The 18,695-nt window shown below is 41.8% G+C and overlaps 1 protein-coding gene across 1 annotated transcript in view; it reads left to right on the top strand.

Moving 5' to 3' along the window:
* The window catches only part of LOC137430253 (beta-1,4 N-acetylgalactosaminyltransferase 1-like), a 199,121-nt gene that overhangs the window by 134,262 nt on the left and 46,164 nt on the right, over positions 1-18,695 (top strand). Inside the window, exons 6-8 of the mRNA XM_068120978.2 lie at positions 3,307-3,393; positions 5,951-6,135; positions 15,782-15,922. Coding sequence (XP_067977079.2) covers positions 3,307-3,393; positions 5,951-6,135; positions 15,782-15,922 — 413 coding nt within the window. The remainder of the gene's footprint in view (positions 1-3,306; positions 3,394-5,950; positions 6,136-15,781; positions 15,923-18,695) is intronic.

Here is an 18,695-nt window from a genome sequence, read left to right on the forward strand (position 1 = left end):
ATATTGGCCAAATGAGAAAGAAAATAAATAAATGATGAAGCACAGTATTGAAAATAGGAGGCGCCCCGGCAATGCCGCGCTGCAGCATATTTAATTATTTGGCATGGGGCGGTGTACTTTGAATGTATGTGTACTTGTTTGTTTTCTTGTTTGTTTGTCCGGACGATATCTCAGCCATCCTGCTAGGAAGCTGAAATTTCGGCACAGTAGTGAGCAAGTCCTTTTTCAAAAACGGTATTTTTTGTTTTTTGAATAATCATTTAATTGAGGAGTTATTTAATTATTAGCGTTTCATGAAGTACTTATTTAATTAATTAAATTTCATTTATCTTCTGACCGTTAACTCAGGCACCTCTTGAGTTAGGAAGCTGATATTTGGACAGGCCAAAGACCAGGTGATTTGGCTGCAAAGGCTATTTTTGATTTATTGATGAATCAATTAATCGATTAATTATTTAATTATTCGATTAATGACCTTTTTTCTTTTTTTAAGTTACAGATTCTGATGAAATGGTGGTGGTTTATGTGTTCTCTGACCGAATTGATTAATAATTTAATTTTTTTATGATTATTATTTATTTATTTTCATTATTAATCATTTATTTATTTTCTTTCTCATTTGGCCAATATCTCAGGCACCTTTTGAGCTCGGAAGCTAATATTTGGACATGAGTGAACAAGTGATGTGGCTATCAAGGATATTTTTGATTTATTGATTAATCAATTAATCAATTAATTATTTAATTATTCAATTAATTACTAAAATAAAAAATAAAAAATTCAGTTACAGATTCTGATGAAATGGTGGTGGTTTATGTGTTCTGTAACCGAATTGCTTAATAATTTAATTTTTTCATGATTATTATTTATTTATTTTCATTATTAATCATTTATTTATTTTCTTTCTCATTTGGCCAATATCTCAGGCACCTTTTGAGCTCAGAAGCTAATATTTGGACATGAGTGACCAAGTGATGTGGCTATCAAGGATATTTTTGATTTATTGATTAATCAATTAATCGATTAATTATTTAATTATTCAATTAAGTACTAAAAAAATATATTTTTTTTTTCAGTTACAGATTCTGATGAAATGGTGGTGGTTTATGTGTTCTGTGACCGAATTGATTAATAATTTAATTTTTTAATGATTATTATTTATTTATTTTCATTAAGAATCAATTATTTATTTTCTTTCTCATTTGGCCAATATCTCAGGCACCTTTTGAGCTGGGAAGCTAATATTTGATCATGACAGTGACCAAGTGATATGGCTATCAAGGATATTTTTGATTTATTGATTAATCATTTAATCGATTAATTATTTATTGATTAATTGATTAATTATTTATTGATTAATCAATTAATTTTTTATTAATGACTCATTTAATGATATTTCTAAAAGATACATCTTCGGATGAAGCACTAGTGGTTTAGTTATGCTATTAGCCAATTGATTAAGAAAATATTTTGTGATAATCTTTTATTGATTTTAATTATACAATTAATCAATAAATTAGTGTACACCTGTCCCTCCCAATGCAGCCACCATGAGCTGCACTGCGGTATTTCCGGGCGCCGGAGGCGACCCGGCAATGCCGCGCTGTAGGATATTTAATTATTTGTCATGGGGGCGGTGTAATTTGAATGTATCTGTACTTGTTAATGATTTGTTTTGGGCATATTATTTGAATTACTTTGTCGGACAACCTTTCAGATAAATTAGGAATGTAAATAGTTTTCAACAAGTTTGTTGTCATATAGATATACAGTATTTAAAATATGCTGCAGAATCATTATCACTAGTCTTGATAGCATATTACATTTTGTCACAGTTCACAACTCGTTGATTGAAAATAGGTAAAACACCCCCCACCCCACCCGGTAATCCCCCTCAGTGAGCGCATATTTTGATGCATATAAGTCATTGTACACTGTCACTATACTGTGACACTGTCAATACACTGTCATTAGGCATCAGATATGAACCTGTTCCCAATTTTCATCAAAATCGTGTGTGTAGTTTTCGAGAAGACAGCAAATATCTGTTTTGAGGGGGGGGGGGGGGGTCAAAAATACCCCTCGAGACCCCCTTAATGAGTGCAGATTTTGACTTGGTCAATACACCTTCATATGGCATCAGATATGAAGATTATGGCCAAGTTTAATCAAAATTGCAGGTTTGGTTCAAGCAATAATGACTGAAGTTTTTCCAGACTGAATGAATGACTGACTGACTGAACCATGGACACTGCTCAATCACATGAGCTCACCGGACTAAAGTCTCTCTGTCAATGCCACCCTCTCCAGAATGTAACGGTAGGCCGGCGTTTGCGTGACATCAAAACCTTTCCTTTCAATCTCCTTGAAATCTCTCTGTCTGCCATTACACCCTCCACTCTCCTCCACACATTCGCACCCACCTAAATCCTCCTCCGCACCTATGCCTCTGACTTACCATCCCCAATCACTGTTCTACCCAGATACTCAAACCGATTTCCTTGTCTGATCTCCTTCTCCTCGAACCTAATATTCATTTATTTTCTCTGCTGACGACCTACATCACCTCAGTCTTCTCCCGGCACATTCTCAGCCCAAGTTTCTCAAATGCCTCCTTCCACTCCCCCAGTACTTCCTGCATCTCCCACTCACTCTTCACCACAACAACCAGTTCGTCCACATACAATATCCGCCCCACAATATGTTCCTAGGACCAACCAAAACTTTTCCCATCGTTCCCTTATACATCCCTTCCACCGACATAACTTTGCTTCCGCACTCCCATCCAGCTCAGTGTCGCCATCTCCATCTTTCTCGGGACAGTGCCCTTGGCCTTCTGCATATCCACAAATCCCAATGCCATTTCACCCATTGCCTCGACAATCAGCTCAACTGACCTGCTAGGAGGTCGGCTTTGACAGTTTTGTGTATGACAGTTTTGTATGTAGCGGATGGGACTGACATTTTTTTTTCTGCACCATGCCTACATAGAGAGTGCCGGCACACTCTGATAACGTTTAAGTCAAATCAACATTTAATAATGGATTTGCCTTAATGATTATCTGAAAATAATACATGTAATAGTCTAGATTGCATGTGAGAAACATTTCTAAGTATCAAAAATATGGAATGGTTTGTGTGGAAAAACAAAACATTTTACTTAAGTAAAAATGAAGAGATCACACAAACACAGAAGTTTCTGAAAAGAACCAAAGGGTGTGTATTCTTCTCCATAATGTACTTCTTTAAACATAAAGGCCATACATCATGATCAAAATGATTCTCTGTCCTCTCATCTCCCTTTAGTCAAGTTGGAGTACGGAGGTCAAATTGTTGAGTTTCTCATCCGAGTGCAACATCCTCGGCTTCCGACGCTCCACAATTCTGGGACAGGTAACTCCAAAATCCACAACCTAACAAAATGTACATTCGATGGTTATTTTCCTTTGATTGTGTCTGTGGTTTATTATTCCAAGGCAACAGTTTATTACGATTGTGATTTTTTTTTAACATTCCAAATGAGATTATGATTTTCAAATATAAATGAATTTTCTTTAATATTGATGCTCAACGACCTGCAGAATCTCAGGTAGAGCAATAAGGATGCCAGGTGACAAGCTACAATTTAAAGTAAATTTTGAAGTTTAGGTTATTCCTTGAGTTATGTGCACATTGCTAATTATGGACCAATGTGGTTACAGGAAAATTATTATTGCATGAGAGATATTGATGAACGCAAGGTTGTCTGGATTTAGCTATGAAGAAGGGATAGTTCAAGGCTGTAAAGCATATCAATTATATGAAAGCTTTGCAAACTGCTTCCTTCAATTTTTTTTGTAGTATTACGAATTGTTTATCTTAGTGTGTGTGAACATCGCACATTTGGCCTTGGTATATACAGTGCCTTCAGAAAGTATTCACATCCCTTGACTTTTTCACATTTTGGTGTGTTATAGCCTGAATTTAAATGGATTAAATTGAGATTGTTTTTATCACTGATCTACACATAATACTCCATATCAACGTAGAAATTTTTTTTAGAAATTTTTACAAATTTTTTTTAAATGAAAAGCTGAAATGTCTTAATCAATACGTACTCAGCCCCTTTGCTATGACACTCCAAATTGAGCTCAGGTGTATCCAATTTCCTTTGATCATCCTTGACATGTCTCCACAACTTCATTGGAGTTCAACTGTAGCCAAATTCATTGATTGGGCATGATTTATAAACAAACAAACCTCATGTACAAGGTCCCACGGTTGACAGTGCATGTCAGAGCAGGAGCTCCACAATGAAGTCCAAGGAATGTGATATAAAATTGTAAGGAGGCATAAATCTGGGGAATGGTATAAAACAATTTTAGGAGTGTTGAAAGTTCCCAAGAGCACAGTGAGCTTCATCATTAGCCAATGGAAAAAATATAGAACTACTCAGACTCTTCCTATAAATGGCAGTCCGAACAAACTGAGCAACTGGGCAAGAAGGACCTTGGTCAGGGAGGTGACCAAGAACCCAATGATCACTCTGACAGAACTACAGAGTTCCTTGGCTGAGATGAGAGAACCTGCTGGAAGGACAAAAGTTTTTGCAGCATTTAAGAAATCTATGCTTTATGGGAGAGTGGGCAGATGGAATCGACTCCTGAGAAAAAGGCACATGACAGCACACCTTGAGTTTGCAAAAAGGCAGATGAAAGACTCCGAGAGAACGAGACAAAAATTATGTGTTCTAATGAGCCGAAAATGGAACTCTATAGCCTGAATGCAAAGGACTACAACTGGTGGAAACCGAGCACAGCTCATCACCCATCTTCTAACACTATCCCTGCTGTGAAACATGGTGGTGGCAGCATCTTGCTATTGGGATGGTTATCAGCGTCAGGGACTGAGGGACTTGTCAGGATGGAAGAAACGATGAATGGAGCCAAATACAGGCAAATCCTTGAGGAGAACCTGCTTCAGAGTGCAAAAGAACTTAGACTTTGGCGAAGATTTACATTCCAACAGCAGAATGACCCCAAGTATACAGCAAAAGCAACATTGGAATGGCATCCGAACAGAACGTGAATGTCCTTGAGTGGCCCAGCCAAAGCCGAGACTTGAATACCATTGAGAATCTGTGGAAAGACTTGAAGATTGCTGTTCACTAAAGCTCCCCATTCAACATGACAGAGCTTGAGCAAATCTGCAAAGAAGAATGGGAGAATCTCCCCTAATCCAGATGTGCAAAGCTGATACAGACAAACCCAAGAAGACTCAAAGCTGTAATCACTGACAAAGGTGCTTCTACAAAGTATTGACTCAAGTGGTTGAATACTTATGTAAATTTGATATTTCTGAATTTCACTCTCAATAAGCTTGTTAAAATTTCTAGAAATATGTTTTGACTTTGGCATCCTGGGGTATTTTGTGTCGATCAGTGACAAAATTTTAAATTGAATGCATTTTAAATTCAGGCTGTAACACAAGAAAATGTGAAAAGTCAAGGGGTGTGAATACTTTCTGAAGGCACTGTATAGCAAAATAGTCCTTTGCGTTTTGAGGAAAGGATATATCCCTTATTAAAGCGAGGTGGAGGACAATGCCCCTCTCAGAAAAGTTAGGGTAAGATCCAACAAACTCCAACCTCCCCCACTTGCACCCTTATAACTTCCTCCCTTCTGGCAATTTGCTCAGCATCTTGAATGTCTGCACAAGAGTAAGAGAAGTTCTTGCTCAACTTTCTCTGCTGTACTACAATTTTGCAACAGCCTCATGCTCCTATTCCGTTGAGATTCGTGGTTTGTTTCAGCGTCTGTGCCTTATTGTATGTGCACGAGGTAGTTCATGAAGTGTATATCGTGACATCATTTCTTTCCCATTGTGTATCGCATCACAAATGTACAGTTTGTGATTTTCTTTGTGTCATAATTTGACCCATTAATCCATGTCATAATCACTTCTCTTGAAGGCAATATCAGCGAGTTGGTGACGATCATAACCAAGACATTCCTTCGCTATGAAAAGGTGAAGAATCTAATTGCGAGTGTACGGGAATTTTACACTGACGTACGAATCGTGGTGGCGGATGACAGCGAACCATGGCAGAACATCACGGGTTGGAAAGTGGATCATTACAAGATGCCTTTTGGCGTGGTGTGTTTTGCCATTTACCACTTCTGCACCTCTTGTAGAACTATCTGTATATACTGTGCAATACATTCAAATGTAGGTTTTTGTTGGACAGAAAATAAAGTGAAGATCTATCAAACACTTTTGAGTAAGCTACTTGGGAGCAATTGTATTTTTCAATGAAGGCACCATCAATAATTATATAACTGTCAGAAATGGGTCGTGGGGAAATGGCAGTGGGGTGTGGACAAAAGAGGTGGGTGCATGGGTGTGGAAAAGTGGGGGGGGGGGGGGAGGGAGGGGGTGGGTAACATCAGAAGAGAGAAGAGGGGAAGGGTCAGTGTTGATTGGGAAGATTGAATGTGTTTCTGCAAACATTATTACCCTGCACTCGCGAAGCGAAAAGCGGGGTTAAGCAATCGGGTCTATATGTGTGTCGGGTGCGGTACGTGTGCCGTGTCTGCATTTTAAAAATCCATTTTCTCGGCAGAGTGATGAGTGGAGTCATCAGCAAAAAGATAGAGAGAATTTTCGTAGAGAGTCGGAGAGATCATTAATAAAGACCAGAAAAACCACAGGGCCCAAAACACTGCCTTGAGGAACTCCAGCCTGAACAGGAAGGGGCGAAGAGAGAAATCCATTTGGAGCCACACAGTTGACTAAGGCAGGAGAGTAAGTCTGGCAGACTTGTATAGACATGTGCAGAGAGAGTTTGGAGAGCAGGGCAGGGTGCAAGAATGTATCTAAGGCACGAGATATGTCATGGGAAACAGCTCTGATTTCCTGTTTTATTATTTTGCAAAAAAAAATGTTTTTTTTGACAAGTACTGTATGTTGATCACTCCAGTTTGTGTGTGTGTTTGCGTGTTTGTCTGTTCGCTCACTTGTACTTGCCTACAGGTCACAATTTTAAACCGATCTTCACAAAACTTCACCAAATGGTAGAATTTGTGGTCTGACAAAATCCTATTTCTTTTTTAGGTCAAAAGGTCAACATAGGCCAAATGTCAACTACTTTTGTTCGGATTTCTAAAATCCTCAATTTCCATGCAATTGACTTGAAATTTGAATAGGATTTACATAGCGGCAAAAAGAATTCAACCACCAACTATTTTTGAGATCAACATAGGCCAAAAGGTCAACATAGGCCAAAACGCCAACAACCTTTTAAAATTTCTGAAATCCTCAATTTGCATCTGATTGACATGACATTTGAATAGGATTTTCATATCAGCGAAATGAATTGAACCATCAACTATTTTTGAGGTCAACATGGGTCACAAAGTTACCATAGGCCAAAGGTCAACAACGATTTCAAATTTGTAAAATCCTCAGTTTTCATCCGATTGACTTGAAATCTGAATAGGATTTTCATATCAGTGAACTGAATTCAACCATCTACCACTTTTGAGATCAACATCGGCCAAAGGTCAACAACGATTTCAAATTTGTAAAATCCTCAGTTTTCATCCGATTGACTTGAAATCTGAATAGGATTTTCATATCAGTGAACTGAATTCAACCATCTACCACTTTTGAGATCAACATAGGCCAAAAGGTCAACATGAGCCTAAGGTCAACCACTTTTTCCAGATTTCTAAATTCCTCAATTTTTGTCCCATCGATTTGACATTTGAATAGTATTTTCGAATCAGCGAAATGAATTCAACCACAAACTATTTTTGAGATTAACATTGGTCACATGGTCAACTAGATGGTATTCATATAATACTTACCCTGCGCAGTCTTGAGAAGGACTTGGTGCAAGCCAACACTCCTGTTTTTATGGGATTTTTAAAAATCCAATGTGGCTGCCAGACCAGTGACTGATGATTTCACTTTTATCAAATTATATGTCCCATGGGTTAGGGTTAGGTTAGTCCACAAGACACAAAGTCAAGGAGCAGCTGGGTTCGACTGGGTAAGGTGGGTACGGAGAGCGATGGGTTTGGGACAGAAGATTTATAGGCACACATAGTTGAGGCATTCAGCTTTTTCACATGCAGTGTCTTCTCTGGAGCAATTTGAGGTAAGGAAGGGGATGGAAGGGGAACTGACACCAGACAGAACTCTGATTCTGCAACTGGACCATACGGCATCAGCCCACGGGTCCTAAATTCCTACTCTGCTGCTCTATCACACCCTCTCTCTATTCTCTTCACCCTCTATTTTGCTCAAGGTCATCTGCCATCCGCTTGGAAATCAGCTAACATTACCGCTTTACACAAAAAAGATGCAAAAACAGATCCTTGCAACGAGAGACCAATGAGCCTGCTCCCAATAATCAGCAAGGTCATGGCATACATCATCGCTTCTGATATTCAATTCTTCCTCTTCTCCAATGGATTGATCTCAGATCATCAGTTTGGTTTCAGACCAGGTCATTCTATTCTGAACATGCTGCTTCTGCCGTCTCAACAATGGATGGAGGCCCTCAATGTCAAACAGGCAATCAGAGCTGTCTCTCTTGACATATCTCGTGCCTTCGATATGGTCTGGCACCCGGCTCTGCCCACCAAACTCTCCTCCGATGGGATTTATGGAAACTTCCACACATGGCTTGCCGACTTCCTCTCTGGCCGCTGTCAACGTGTGGCCCTGAATGGAATTCTCTCATCTCCTCTACCTGTTCAGGCTGGAGTTCCCCAAGGCAGTGTTCTGGCCCCTGTGCTTTTTCTGGTCTTCATTGATGTTCTCTGACTTTGGAAAATCCTCTCTATCTCTTTGCTGATGACTCCACCCTCTGTCGCTCCATACCTCAACCCTCAGATCGGCACTCTGCAGCCTCCTCACTCTCTGCAGACCTGGACAATATCACAAATTGGTCAAAAAGTGGAACATGTCTTTCAATCCTGACAAATCTCACTTTGTCTCTCTGTAAAGACCATATGGAAAACCCTCCCATCTACTTTCTCAACAATCCTCTTGAAGAAGTTCTGCCATGATCTTTCCTGGGAAAACCACATTTTCAAGCTGGCCTCCAAACCCAGTCGCCCTCTGGGCATCCTACATCGTGCGAAGTCCTTCCTCGCTCCTCACCACATACAAAGCTTTCATCCGCAGCTCAATGGAAAACTTCTCTCCTGTTTGGGTTGGTGCTCCTGCCTCACACCTAGCTCAGCTTCACGCTGTTGAAACCAAAGCTTTCAGAATCTTTGGTATCTGCCGCGATGAAGCTGATTCTGAGGGCCTTTCGCTCGTTCACTGCAGGCAGGTCGGTGGTCTTTCTGAATTCTACCAGCTCCTCTACGGTCTATCTCCCCATGCTCTGTCTGTGCTCTGTCCCCGAAATTTTCCTGCAGGACGCACAAGATCTGCCAGCAAACCTCAACACCCCAAATGCACCTCTTTCAATCTCCAACTTCTTTCCTGAAATTCCCAGTCGTGTCAATTTATTTCATACCGTGTGCCCCTTTGCTTCCACCCTCCCCCCTCGTCACCGGCCCTCTCTCTTCCACAGATCTACTGACGTCCCTGTTCTCTACTGTTATGCTTGCAGCCTTTCCTCTCCCTTTTGTCCCCCACTCCCTTTATTTATTGTATGTGGTTTTATGGGTCTGTGCCTGTTCTCATGTGCAATGTGTCAGCTCCAACATGAGCCTTGACTCTGTATACAAACAAAAAAAAAAAAAACCCGATTTCACGAGATGCCACCAGGATTTGGAAGAGGGAGACAGGCGTGAGAGTTCAGTCTTGAGAATAGAGCGATATTGTTTCCTGGCTCTCCTCAGGGTAGACAAACACTTGTTCCAAGCTTTGTGGAAGGAACGGAGATTGCCTTCCATTGGATTTCCCTTCCATGAGGCAAAGGCAAGTTGTTTCAGGGGCCAGGGCAACTGCCTCACCACAAGATTCAGTGTACCATGGACGGGAGGAAAGGTATGACAACTGAAAATGAGAGAGAGAGAGAGAGAGAGAGAGAGAGAGAGAGAGAGAGAGAGAGAGAGAGAGAGAGAGAGAGAGAGACAGAGACAGAGACAGAGACAGAGACAGAGACAGACAGACATGCAGTACTGTAGCATTTCAAGTCAAGTCGGTATTACATTCAGTGGAATGAGGAGCACATTAGGCGTCTTGCCCCAACATCCCAGTGGGCGTTTGACCCCCAATCTGTTACAAATCTTATCTTTGGAAATCTGACTTAAAGCAAGGGAGGCAACTAGTTTAGTCTGGCATCAACAGATAGCTAACAGATCACTATAACAAGAAAAAGTAGAGACATTCTGTTTCTTCTGCTATTTAGATGATGGTACTGAACAAATGAAGTATGAAATTTACAACAGGACGAAAACAAAGAAAAACATCTGAGAAACGTACCGCTTTCTCTGCCTGTGTCGCCGTCGTGGCGGGAAAGGATGTTTGCGGAAGGAAGCTCGCAAGGCATCATGGGGCTCGTTGCATCACGTGGTTTAGTATATATTGTGGGTAGGCGTTTGACCCCTACTGGGCCTCTTGCCCCACCCTACCCTACCACCACTTAGAATCGGGTTTAGTTTTTGGTTAACAGCTCGGATCGTGGATCGCTATCCGCTTGGCATATGGAGCACGCTAGCATATGGAGCACGCACGCAACTGTCAGGACAGACATTTGCAGGGAAATTAGTCCTAACCAAGTCAAGAATGCACCGTGGACTGAGATCTGTTTCGGGAAATTGACAGATTGTGTCAGTCCCAATGAGTCGCAGAAGTCCTTTGCTGAGGTGCCGTGGGTGGTGTGAGAGGTACCCACACCCAGCCAGCTGGCATTGTGACAATTGAAGTTGCCTCATATGAGGAAGAGCAAGTTGGGATGAGTGGATAGAAGTTGGTCCATGTTGTCGGACAGCGAGATGTAAACAGAGTCATCACTGTTTGGAGGATGGTACAACACACATATGAACAAAAGGTATGAGCGGAGGGGACTCCGTAGACAGAGGTACTCCTGAGGGTGGGATGGAGTGAGGACAGTGCAGGGAGAGTGTGGAAGAGAGTTTTTGATAAAGAGTGCAATTCCTCCACCAGGACGAGGCTTGGGTCTATCGTACCGGTGGAGGGAGTAACCATGGAGAGATACTAAGGAATCAGAGACGTCTTGAAGGAGGAAAGTTTCCGTTGAGCAGATCAAGTCTGGTTTGTCAGAATCAACCTGTATGGAAAGATCATTCAGGTTTGAGCGAAGGCCCCGGATGTTGGAGGTCCATAGTGTTTAGGAAAAGGGAGGGGGAGCATCGGATGCAGGAGAGGGGAGGGGTGAGGAGGGAGGTGGGAAGGGTAGGGTTGAGGAGGGACGTTTGAAGGAGAGTGGTGAGGGGAGGTTTGAAGGGGAGGGGTGAGGAGGGATGTTTTAAAAGGAGGGTTGAGGAGGGAGGTTTGAAGGGAAGTGGTGAGGGGGGAGGTTTGAAGGGGAGGGGTGAGGTTTGAAGTGGAGGGGTGAGGTTTGAAGGGGAGGGGTGAGGGTTGGTTTGAATGGAGAAATGGATTTTTAAAGTTTTATTTTTAAATCCAATATGGCCGCCAAACCACGTGATCGATGGCGGGTTTTTTTTGCAAACTTTTATCCCCATCGCTAGGCGATCACATTTGTAAAATTTTGCATTGGTCCGTTCAGTGGTTCTGGAGAAGAAGATGTTTAAAGTGTATGACGTCATAGGCAATGGCAGCCAATGTAAGTCAAAATGACAAAAGCAAAATTCATGATGCACTAAGTTACATTGGTATATATAATGAGTTAAAGTTTCGTAGAGCTAGCTATAACGGTTTTCTCTGAATCGTCTCCACAAAATGTGTGAAAATAATAATCCTTACAAGAACAATAGGCTTCCAGTGGGATGATCACTGGAAGCCTAATAATAATGAATAGTAATCATAGTAATCATAATAAAAATAATAATAACTAGAACTGCCACTTTAAAACTGCTGGCAGTGATGACCGGTTTACTCGCACCCACTTTTGATGCAACCCCACTGTTGATACAACCCCACTTTTCATACAACCCCACTTGTGATACAACCCCACTTTCATTGGACATGCTTTGACACAACCCCCTTGGATACAACCCCGACACACACACACACACACACACACACACACACACACACACACACACACACCCCCCCTACCCCCTCCCACACACACACACCCCTCCCCCCACACGCACACCCCTCCAAACACACACACACACACACACACACACACACACATCCCTCCCCCCCCCCCCACACACACACACACACACATCCCTCCCCCCCACACACACACACACACACCAAGCCCCCCCCCCACCTACACACACACATCCCTCCACCCCCACACACACACACATCCCCTCTACACACACACACACACACACACACACACACACACACACACACACACACACACACACACACACACACACACACACACACACACACACACACATCCCTCCACCCGCACAAACACACACATCCCCCCTACACACACACACACACCCCACCCCCCCCCCCCCCCCCACACACACACACACACACACACACACACACACACACACACACACACACACACATCCACACACACATCCACACACACACCCACACACAAACACCCCCACACCCCTCCCTCCACACACCCACACATATCCACACAAACGCACATCCCCTTCCACCCCACCCCCTCCCCCACATACACACACACACACACACACACACACACACACACACACACACACACACACACACACACACACACACACACACACACACACACACACACACACACACACACACACACACACACACACACAAACACACATCTCTACACCGTCCCCCACCCCAACACACACACACATACACACACAAATCCCCCCACCCCTAACACACACAAACACATGCACACATCCCCCCTACCCCCACCACACCCCTCCCCCCATATGCACACCCCTCTAAACACACACACACACACCAACCCCCCCCCCCCCACCTACACACACACACACACACACACACACACACACACACACACACACACACACACACACACACACACACACACACATCCCCCCACCCCTAACACACACACAAACACACGCATACATCCCCCCACCCCCAACACACACACACACACACATATCCACACACAAACACACATATCCACACACAACCCACACACAAACACCCCCACACCCCTCCCTCCACACACCCACACATATCCACACAAACGCACATCCCCTTCCACCCCACCCCCTCCCCCACATACATACATACATACACACACACACACACACACACACACACACACACACACACACACACACACACACACACACACACACACACACACACACACATCTCTACACCGTCCCCCACCCCAACACACACACACATGCACACACAAATCCCCCCACCCCTAACACACACAAACACATGCACACATCCCCCCTACCCCCACCACACCCCTCCCCCCATACGCACACCCCTCTAAACACACACACACACACACACACACACACACACACACACACACACACACACACACACACACACACACACACACACACACACACACACACACACACACACACACACACATGTCAATCCATGCACTGATTGCAGAAAAAGCCATTTTAAAAAGAAATTAACCTGAAATTGCAGACAGAATTATTTATTTTATCTGAGAAGCTAAACGATTCTTCTTCTTCTTTAGTACCTCAAACTTTATGTGAATTGCGATCGATTTAAAAAAAATTAGAATTTCAGCAAATCTGTTTCATTCGTTTGTTAATATGTCTCCCCTATTGATAAATCTGCAATTTGAATTTCATTTGAGGTTGAAATGACCGCGGGAGATCGTGTGATAATGATCACGTCCTGGAAGTGAATCTTCTTCTTCAGGCCTCATTACTTTCAGTGAAATACGATCGAGTTAAAAATAGTCAGAATTTGAGCAAATCTGTTTCATTCGTTTGTTAATATGCCTCATCTATTGACAAAGCTGCAATTATAATTTTTTTTGCGGTTCAAATGACCGCGGGAGATCGCGTTATCGTGAGCACGTACTGGAAAGACAAAATGGTGTGTTTCTTCTTCTTTCAACAATAAAGACTTATAGCTTCGCGACCGTACATCCAATCATCTTGAAATTTTGCAAACTTGTTACTCTTCATGACTTCTACTACAGTATGAAGTTTCACGTCGATCAATAAAGCGATTCAAGAGATATCCTTTTTTTTAAAAAATCGTTTAATTAACGATATCTGCCAAACCACGTGACCTATCGCAAATTCTAAAATGACATTTTAGTAGACCGACATGCTGAACAGACCTGTGAAGTTTCTCCTCGATTGGATCAAAAATGAGGGAGGAGCTACGTTTTAAAGGTTCATGCTTTAAACCGTCATAACTCTGCAACCATGTGTCGGATGACGTCGTGCTCGCTGACTTTTTTGTTCGTCATGGGCATGCGATTCTGCGTGCAAAGTTTGGCCTCGATCTGTTCAGCCGTTGCAGAGAAAAATGGATTTTCGTGTTTTCACGAAAAACAAGATGGCGGCCGAACCACGTGACCTGCGACGTCATAATTACCATTAAAATATTCTACCGACCGAGTGCCTCCTATGGTGAAAATTTTATCTCAATCGGCCCTATTATTGCAGAGAAAATGTTTTTTAAAGGAAATTAAAACTGAAAATGGCAAAAGCACTGGGAGATGTGGCCTGGCAGGACAAAATGGTGTGTTTGTTCCTCTTTCAACAATAAAGACTTTAGCTTCGCGACCGTACATCCAATCATCTTGAAATTTTGCACACTTGTTCCACCCGATGAGAGCTACATTGTATTAAAATTTAAGTCGATCCATGCAGTGGTTCAAGAGTTACAAGCTTTTTAAAATTTAACTTCCATTATTTATTGCGGCCAAACCATGCGACTTAAAAAAACGTCTCAAGTAACGATTAAACATCCCCCCATGAGGAACACTTGTGTAAAGTTTCCACTCGATCCCTCCACAAATTATGGAGGTGATTCCATTTCTAGTTTGAGATTTTAAAACGTCATAACTCTGAAACCACGTGTCGGATGACGTCGTGCTCGCTGACTTTTTTGTTTGTCATGGGTATCCGAATACGCATGCCAAGTTTGGGCTCGATCCGTTCAGCCGTTGCAGAGAAAAAGGGTTTTTTGTGTTTTTTCACGGAAAACAAGATGGCGGCCGAACCATGTGACGTATGACTTCGAAAATTTTCGCATTCTGAGTTTTTTTTAACTAAGCATCTGGGGGAAAAATCTCTTTTTCGGGGGAGAAAAACTGTGTTTGACGAATTCTAACCTCTTAACGTTAGCATTTTTGATATACTCAATACACATGTTTTTTGTTCCCATTGCAGAGTTCTTTAGAATGAGCCATTCCTCAAATTTTTCCATTGAGCCGTTTCGGAGATACAGAGTGGCAAAGTTGAAGGTGTTTTACAATATGGCGCCCATACCACGTGACCTATGACGTCATCATTAGCATTTAAAAATTCTACGAGCCTAGCCGATAATTTGATGAAAATTTCCTGTCAATCCGACCAGCGGTTGCTGAGAAACTTAATTATGAAGTTTTCGGAGGTGCAAAATAGCGTGGAAGAATAATAATAATAAGAAAAACTCTAGCAGTAATAATAGGTTACTCTCCATTTCATGGAGAGTAAACCTAATTATAAAATCTACCAAACAGGGTTGGTTTGCTGGGAGGAACCTGGCTGTTTCACAAGTAACCACCAAGTACCTCTTGTGGGTGGATGATGACTTTATATTCACAAAGGACACCAAATTGGAGAAGTTCATCACCGTGTTGGAAGAGACTACAATGGACTTGGTGAGGACACAGTCTCGTTCATCTTTGTTTTGTTTACCCAAGTGTGACATTTATCGGAGTGTTTACAGGCTTTGATAGGGTTTCTCCTGAAAGTCAGGTGGCTTAGTGCTATATTTAAAGATTACCGTTCCCGGGCAGATAGAAGCACAATATTTTGGTTGAAGCTCCCTTAGGGCCTATTAATTAATGTTAGCCTAGGACTAGGAGCCCTTCGGAGTTAAAAAAAAAATTCATGTAAAACACCAAAATTCAAGATGGCCAACATCGATGACAAAATATAGCTTTTCTCGAGTCCTGGTAGTCATAAGAACACCAGATTGGTTGCAAAATGTTGTTTTTTTTAGGCCACTGAACCCACTGAATAGGTTTTGAATATTGCAATACCACCAGTAGACCTACAACGAGTTCCAGCAAAGTATTTATGCAACTATACACAGAAACTGGGTTCTAAATATTCCAATATGCTTGTATCTTTTCAGTGTGTGACTCAACATGGAGCTAAACTGGGATTACTGCGTCATTTGCCAGCGGGATACTGCTGAACCCTTGAAGTGTCCGTTGCAGAACCCTGGGACAAGTGGTGACAAAACAGATGCCTACACATTATTCCTGACCAATGTAGAACAGTTCCGGGCCATTGGTGCTCTTCCAGCTGAACTCTATTTTGGAAGTGATGAACTGTTGACAATTTTGCTCCTCATTCTGCTTCCTGGTACAAATCTTGCCATTTAAAATTCAAGAATTCTAAGTTGGCAAAGGCAAAGATGAAGAGAGAGCACAACCCTGATGATGAACAGAAAAGGCACAGTAAGCGCAAAGCACTGAACGTTCAAAAGTGTTTCTTCTGCGAGAAAGGTGAAGAAGAAAATGTTCTCCATGAATTTTCAACATTTGATGCTGACAAAAATATCCGGGACATGATCACAGAGCTAAACGACACCCAACTTATGACTAGAATAGTTGGAGGAGATCTAATTGCAATGGAGGCAAAATACCATCTGGCATGTCTGGTCAAACTGAGAAATCGCTACCGTAGTCTCACTCTCAAGGCTAGCCAAACACCTGAAAATACAGATGAGAAAATGAACGAGTCTCGGATTTGTAGAACTGACCAGCTACATTGAGAAATCTGTGGACTCTGGAACTCTCCCCTGCAAGCTGTCCGAGATCCACTCTCTGTATGTGAATCATCTGGAGGAACTGGGCATCAAGAAACTAGTCAACAAGACCAGACTGAAGGGTAATTTGCTGGAACGCTTCCCAGAGGCACAAGAACAGTATGATGGGAGAAACACGGTTCTCCTTTTCAAGGAAGGCATGAGAAATATGTTGAAATATGAGAAATATGCATGAGAAAATGTTTTAAAACTCCGGAGGGCTCCTAGGCTAAGATTAATTAATAGGCCGTAAGGGAGCCTCATACCAAATATTGTGCTTTTATCCGTCCGGTAACGGTAATTTCACAAAGCCACCTGACTATTAAAACCACAATACTGATTAAGCAGAGAAAAGCTCCTTGACTTGTATGTTCAAATATGCCCAATTCCGTATTTACAAGGGATCTAAATGGAAAGACGGATGATGCCTAATAAAGCACACAAACACAATATTAACGCAATCAAGGAATGCATTTAACAACAATCCAGCAGGCCACATATCAGTGAGTCCTTTTTGTCCCCCGCCCCTCTGACAAGATCGGACGGGCGACATGAAAATGAACTCCATCCAACCGACCGATATAATCCATCCATGTACTTTTATGTACGTGATATTACAAAAAACGTTGAACATTTAGCTTTCATAATACAGATATCTGTTCCTATTTGGGAGGACATCAATATTGGACTAGATAGCTCAGGTAGGTGGTCTATGGAGGGGCTTGCCCCCCAAAATAGGTATATGCTTTTTCTCAGAACCTCCACACACAATTTGGATGAAACTTCACCACAACCTTCATCATCCGTGAGATGTATGGAAATGTTGATTCTGGCTCACTTTGTCCAAATAGGGTTCAATATGGTTCAATATTTTTCATTATGGTTCAACATGGTTCATTATGGTTCAATATGGTTCAACATGGTTCATGATGGTTCATTTTTCAATTTTCCCAATTTTTTCAATTTTCCAAAAAATTTTTATTCAATTTTCAATGTTTTTTGTTTATTTTTCAATTTTCAAGTTTTTTCAATTATATAATTTTCAATTTTCAATTATATAATTTTCCCAATTTTTTAAATTTAATTTTCAATTTTTATTTAATAAGCCCTATTTGATATCTGGACTCCAGATGTCGCCGTTGAGTTGATATGAAGTGATTTGTGTGTTCTTCTTCTCCGATTAAAACATTTTTTTAATTGATGTTGTTTTAAACATAAAGCATCCTTAAGAATGTCTTCACTCTCTCCTCCATTTATTTCAGAAAAGTTTCTTTATCACCTTCTCCCCTTTCTCCCTCACTCTTTTTCCCTTTCCTCCTTATCCTTCTCTTCTTCAACTCCTTCCTCCTGTCTTGCTTCCCTTGAGTTTGAGCCCCATAGAATATTATACATAGTGTTATGTCGGGGGGGGGGGGGGAAAGGAATATCTAGGGCCAGGTAGATCTGTATAGGTCGGTGTCCGACTGTCGCGATAGGGAATCTACCTGTAATAGGTTCTGTGTTTTTAGGCGGTTTGTCGGGGTAAGTGTATACCTGTGAACATACAAGGATGGTTCGTGTGTTAAATAGTTGTGGGGACTAAGATAAACCCCTGTGTGTCAGACCTGGTCCTTTGT

This window comes from Myxine glutinosa, chromosome 6 (genome assembly GCF_964187855.1).
Source record: "Myxine glutinosa chromosome 6, kmMyxGlut1.1, whole genome shotgun sequence".
Lineage (NCBI taxonomy): Eukaryota > Metazoa > Chordata > Myxini > Myxiniformes > Myxinidae > Myxine > Myxine glutinosa.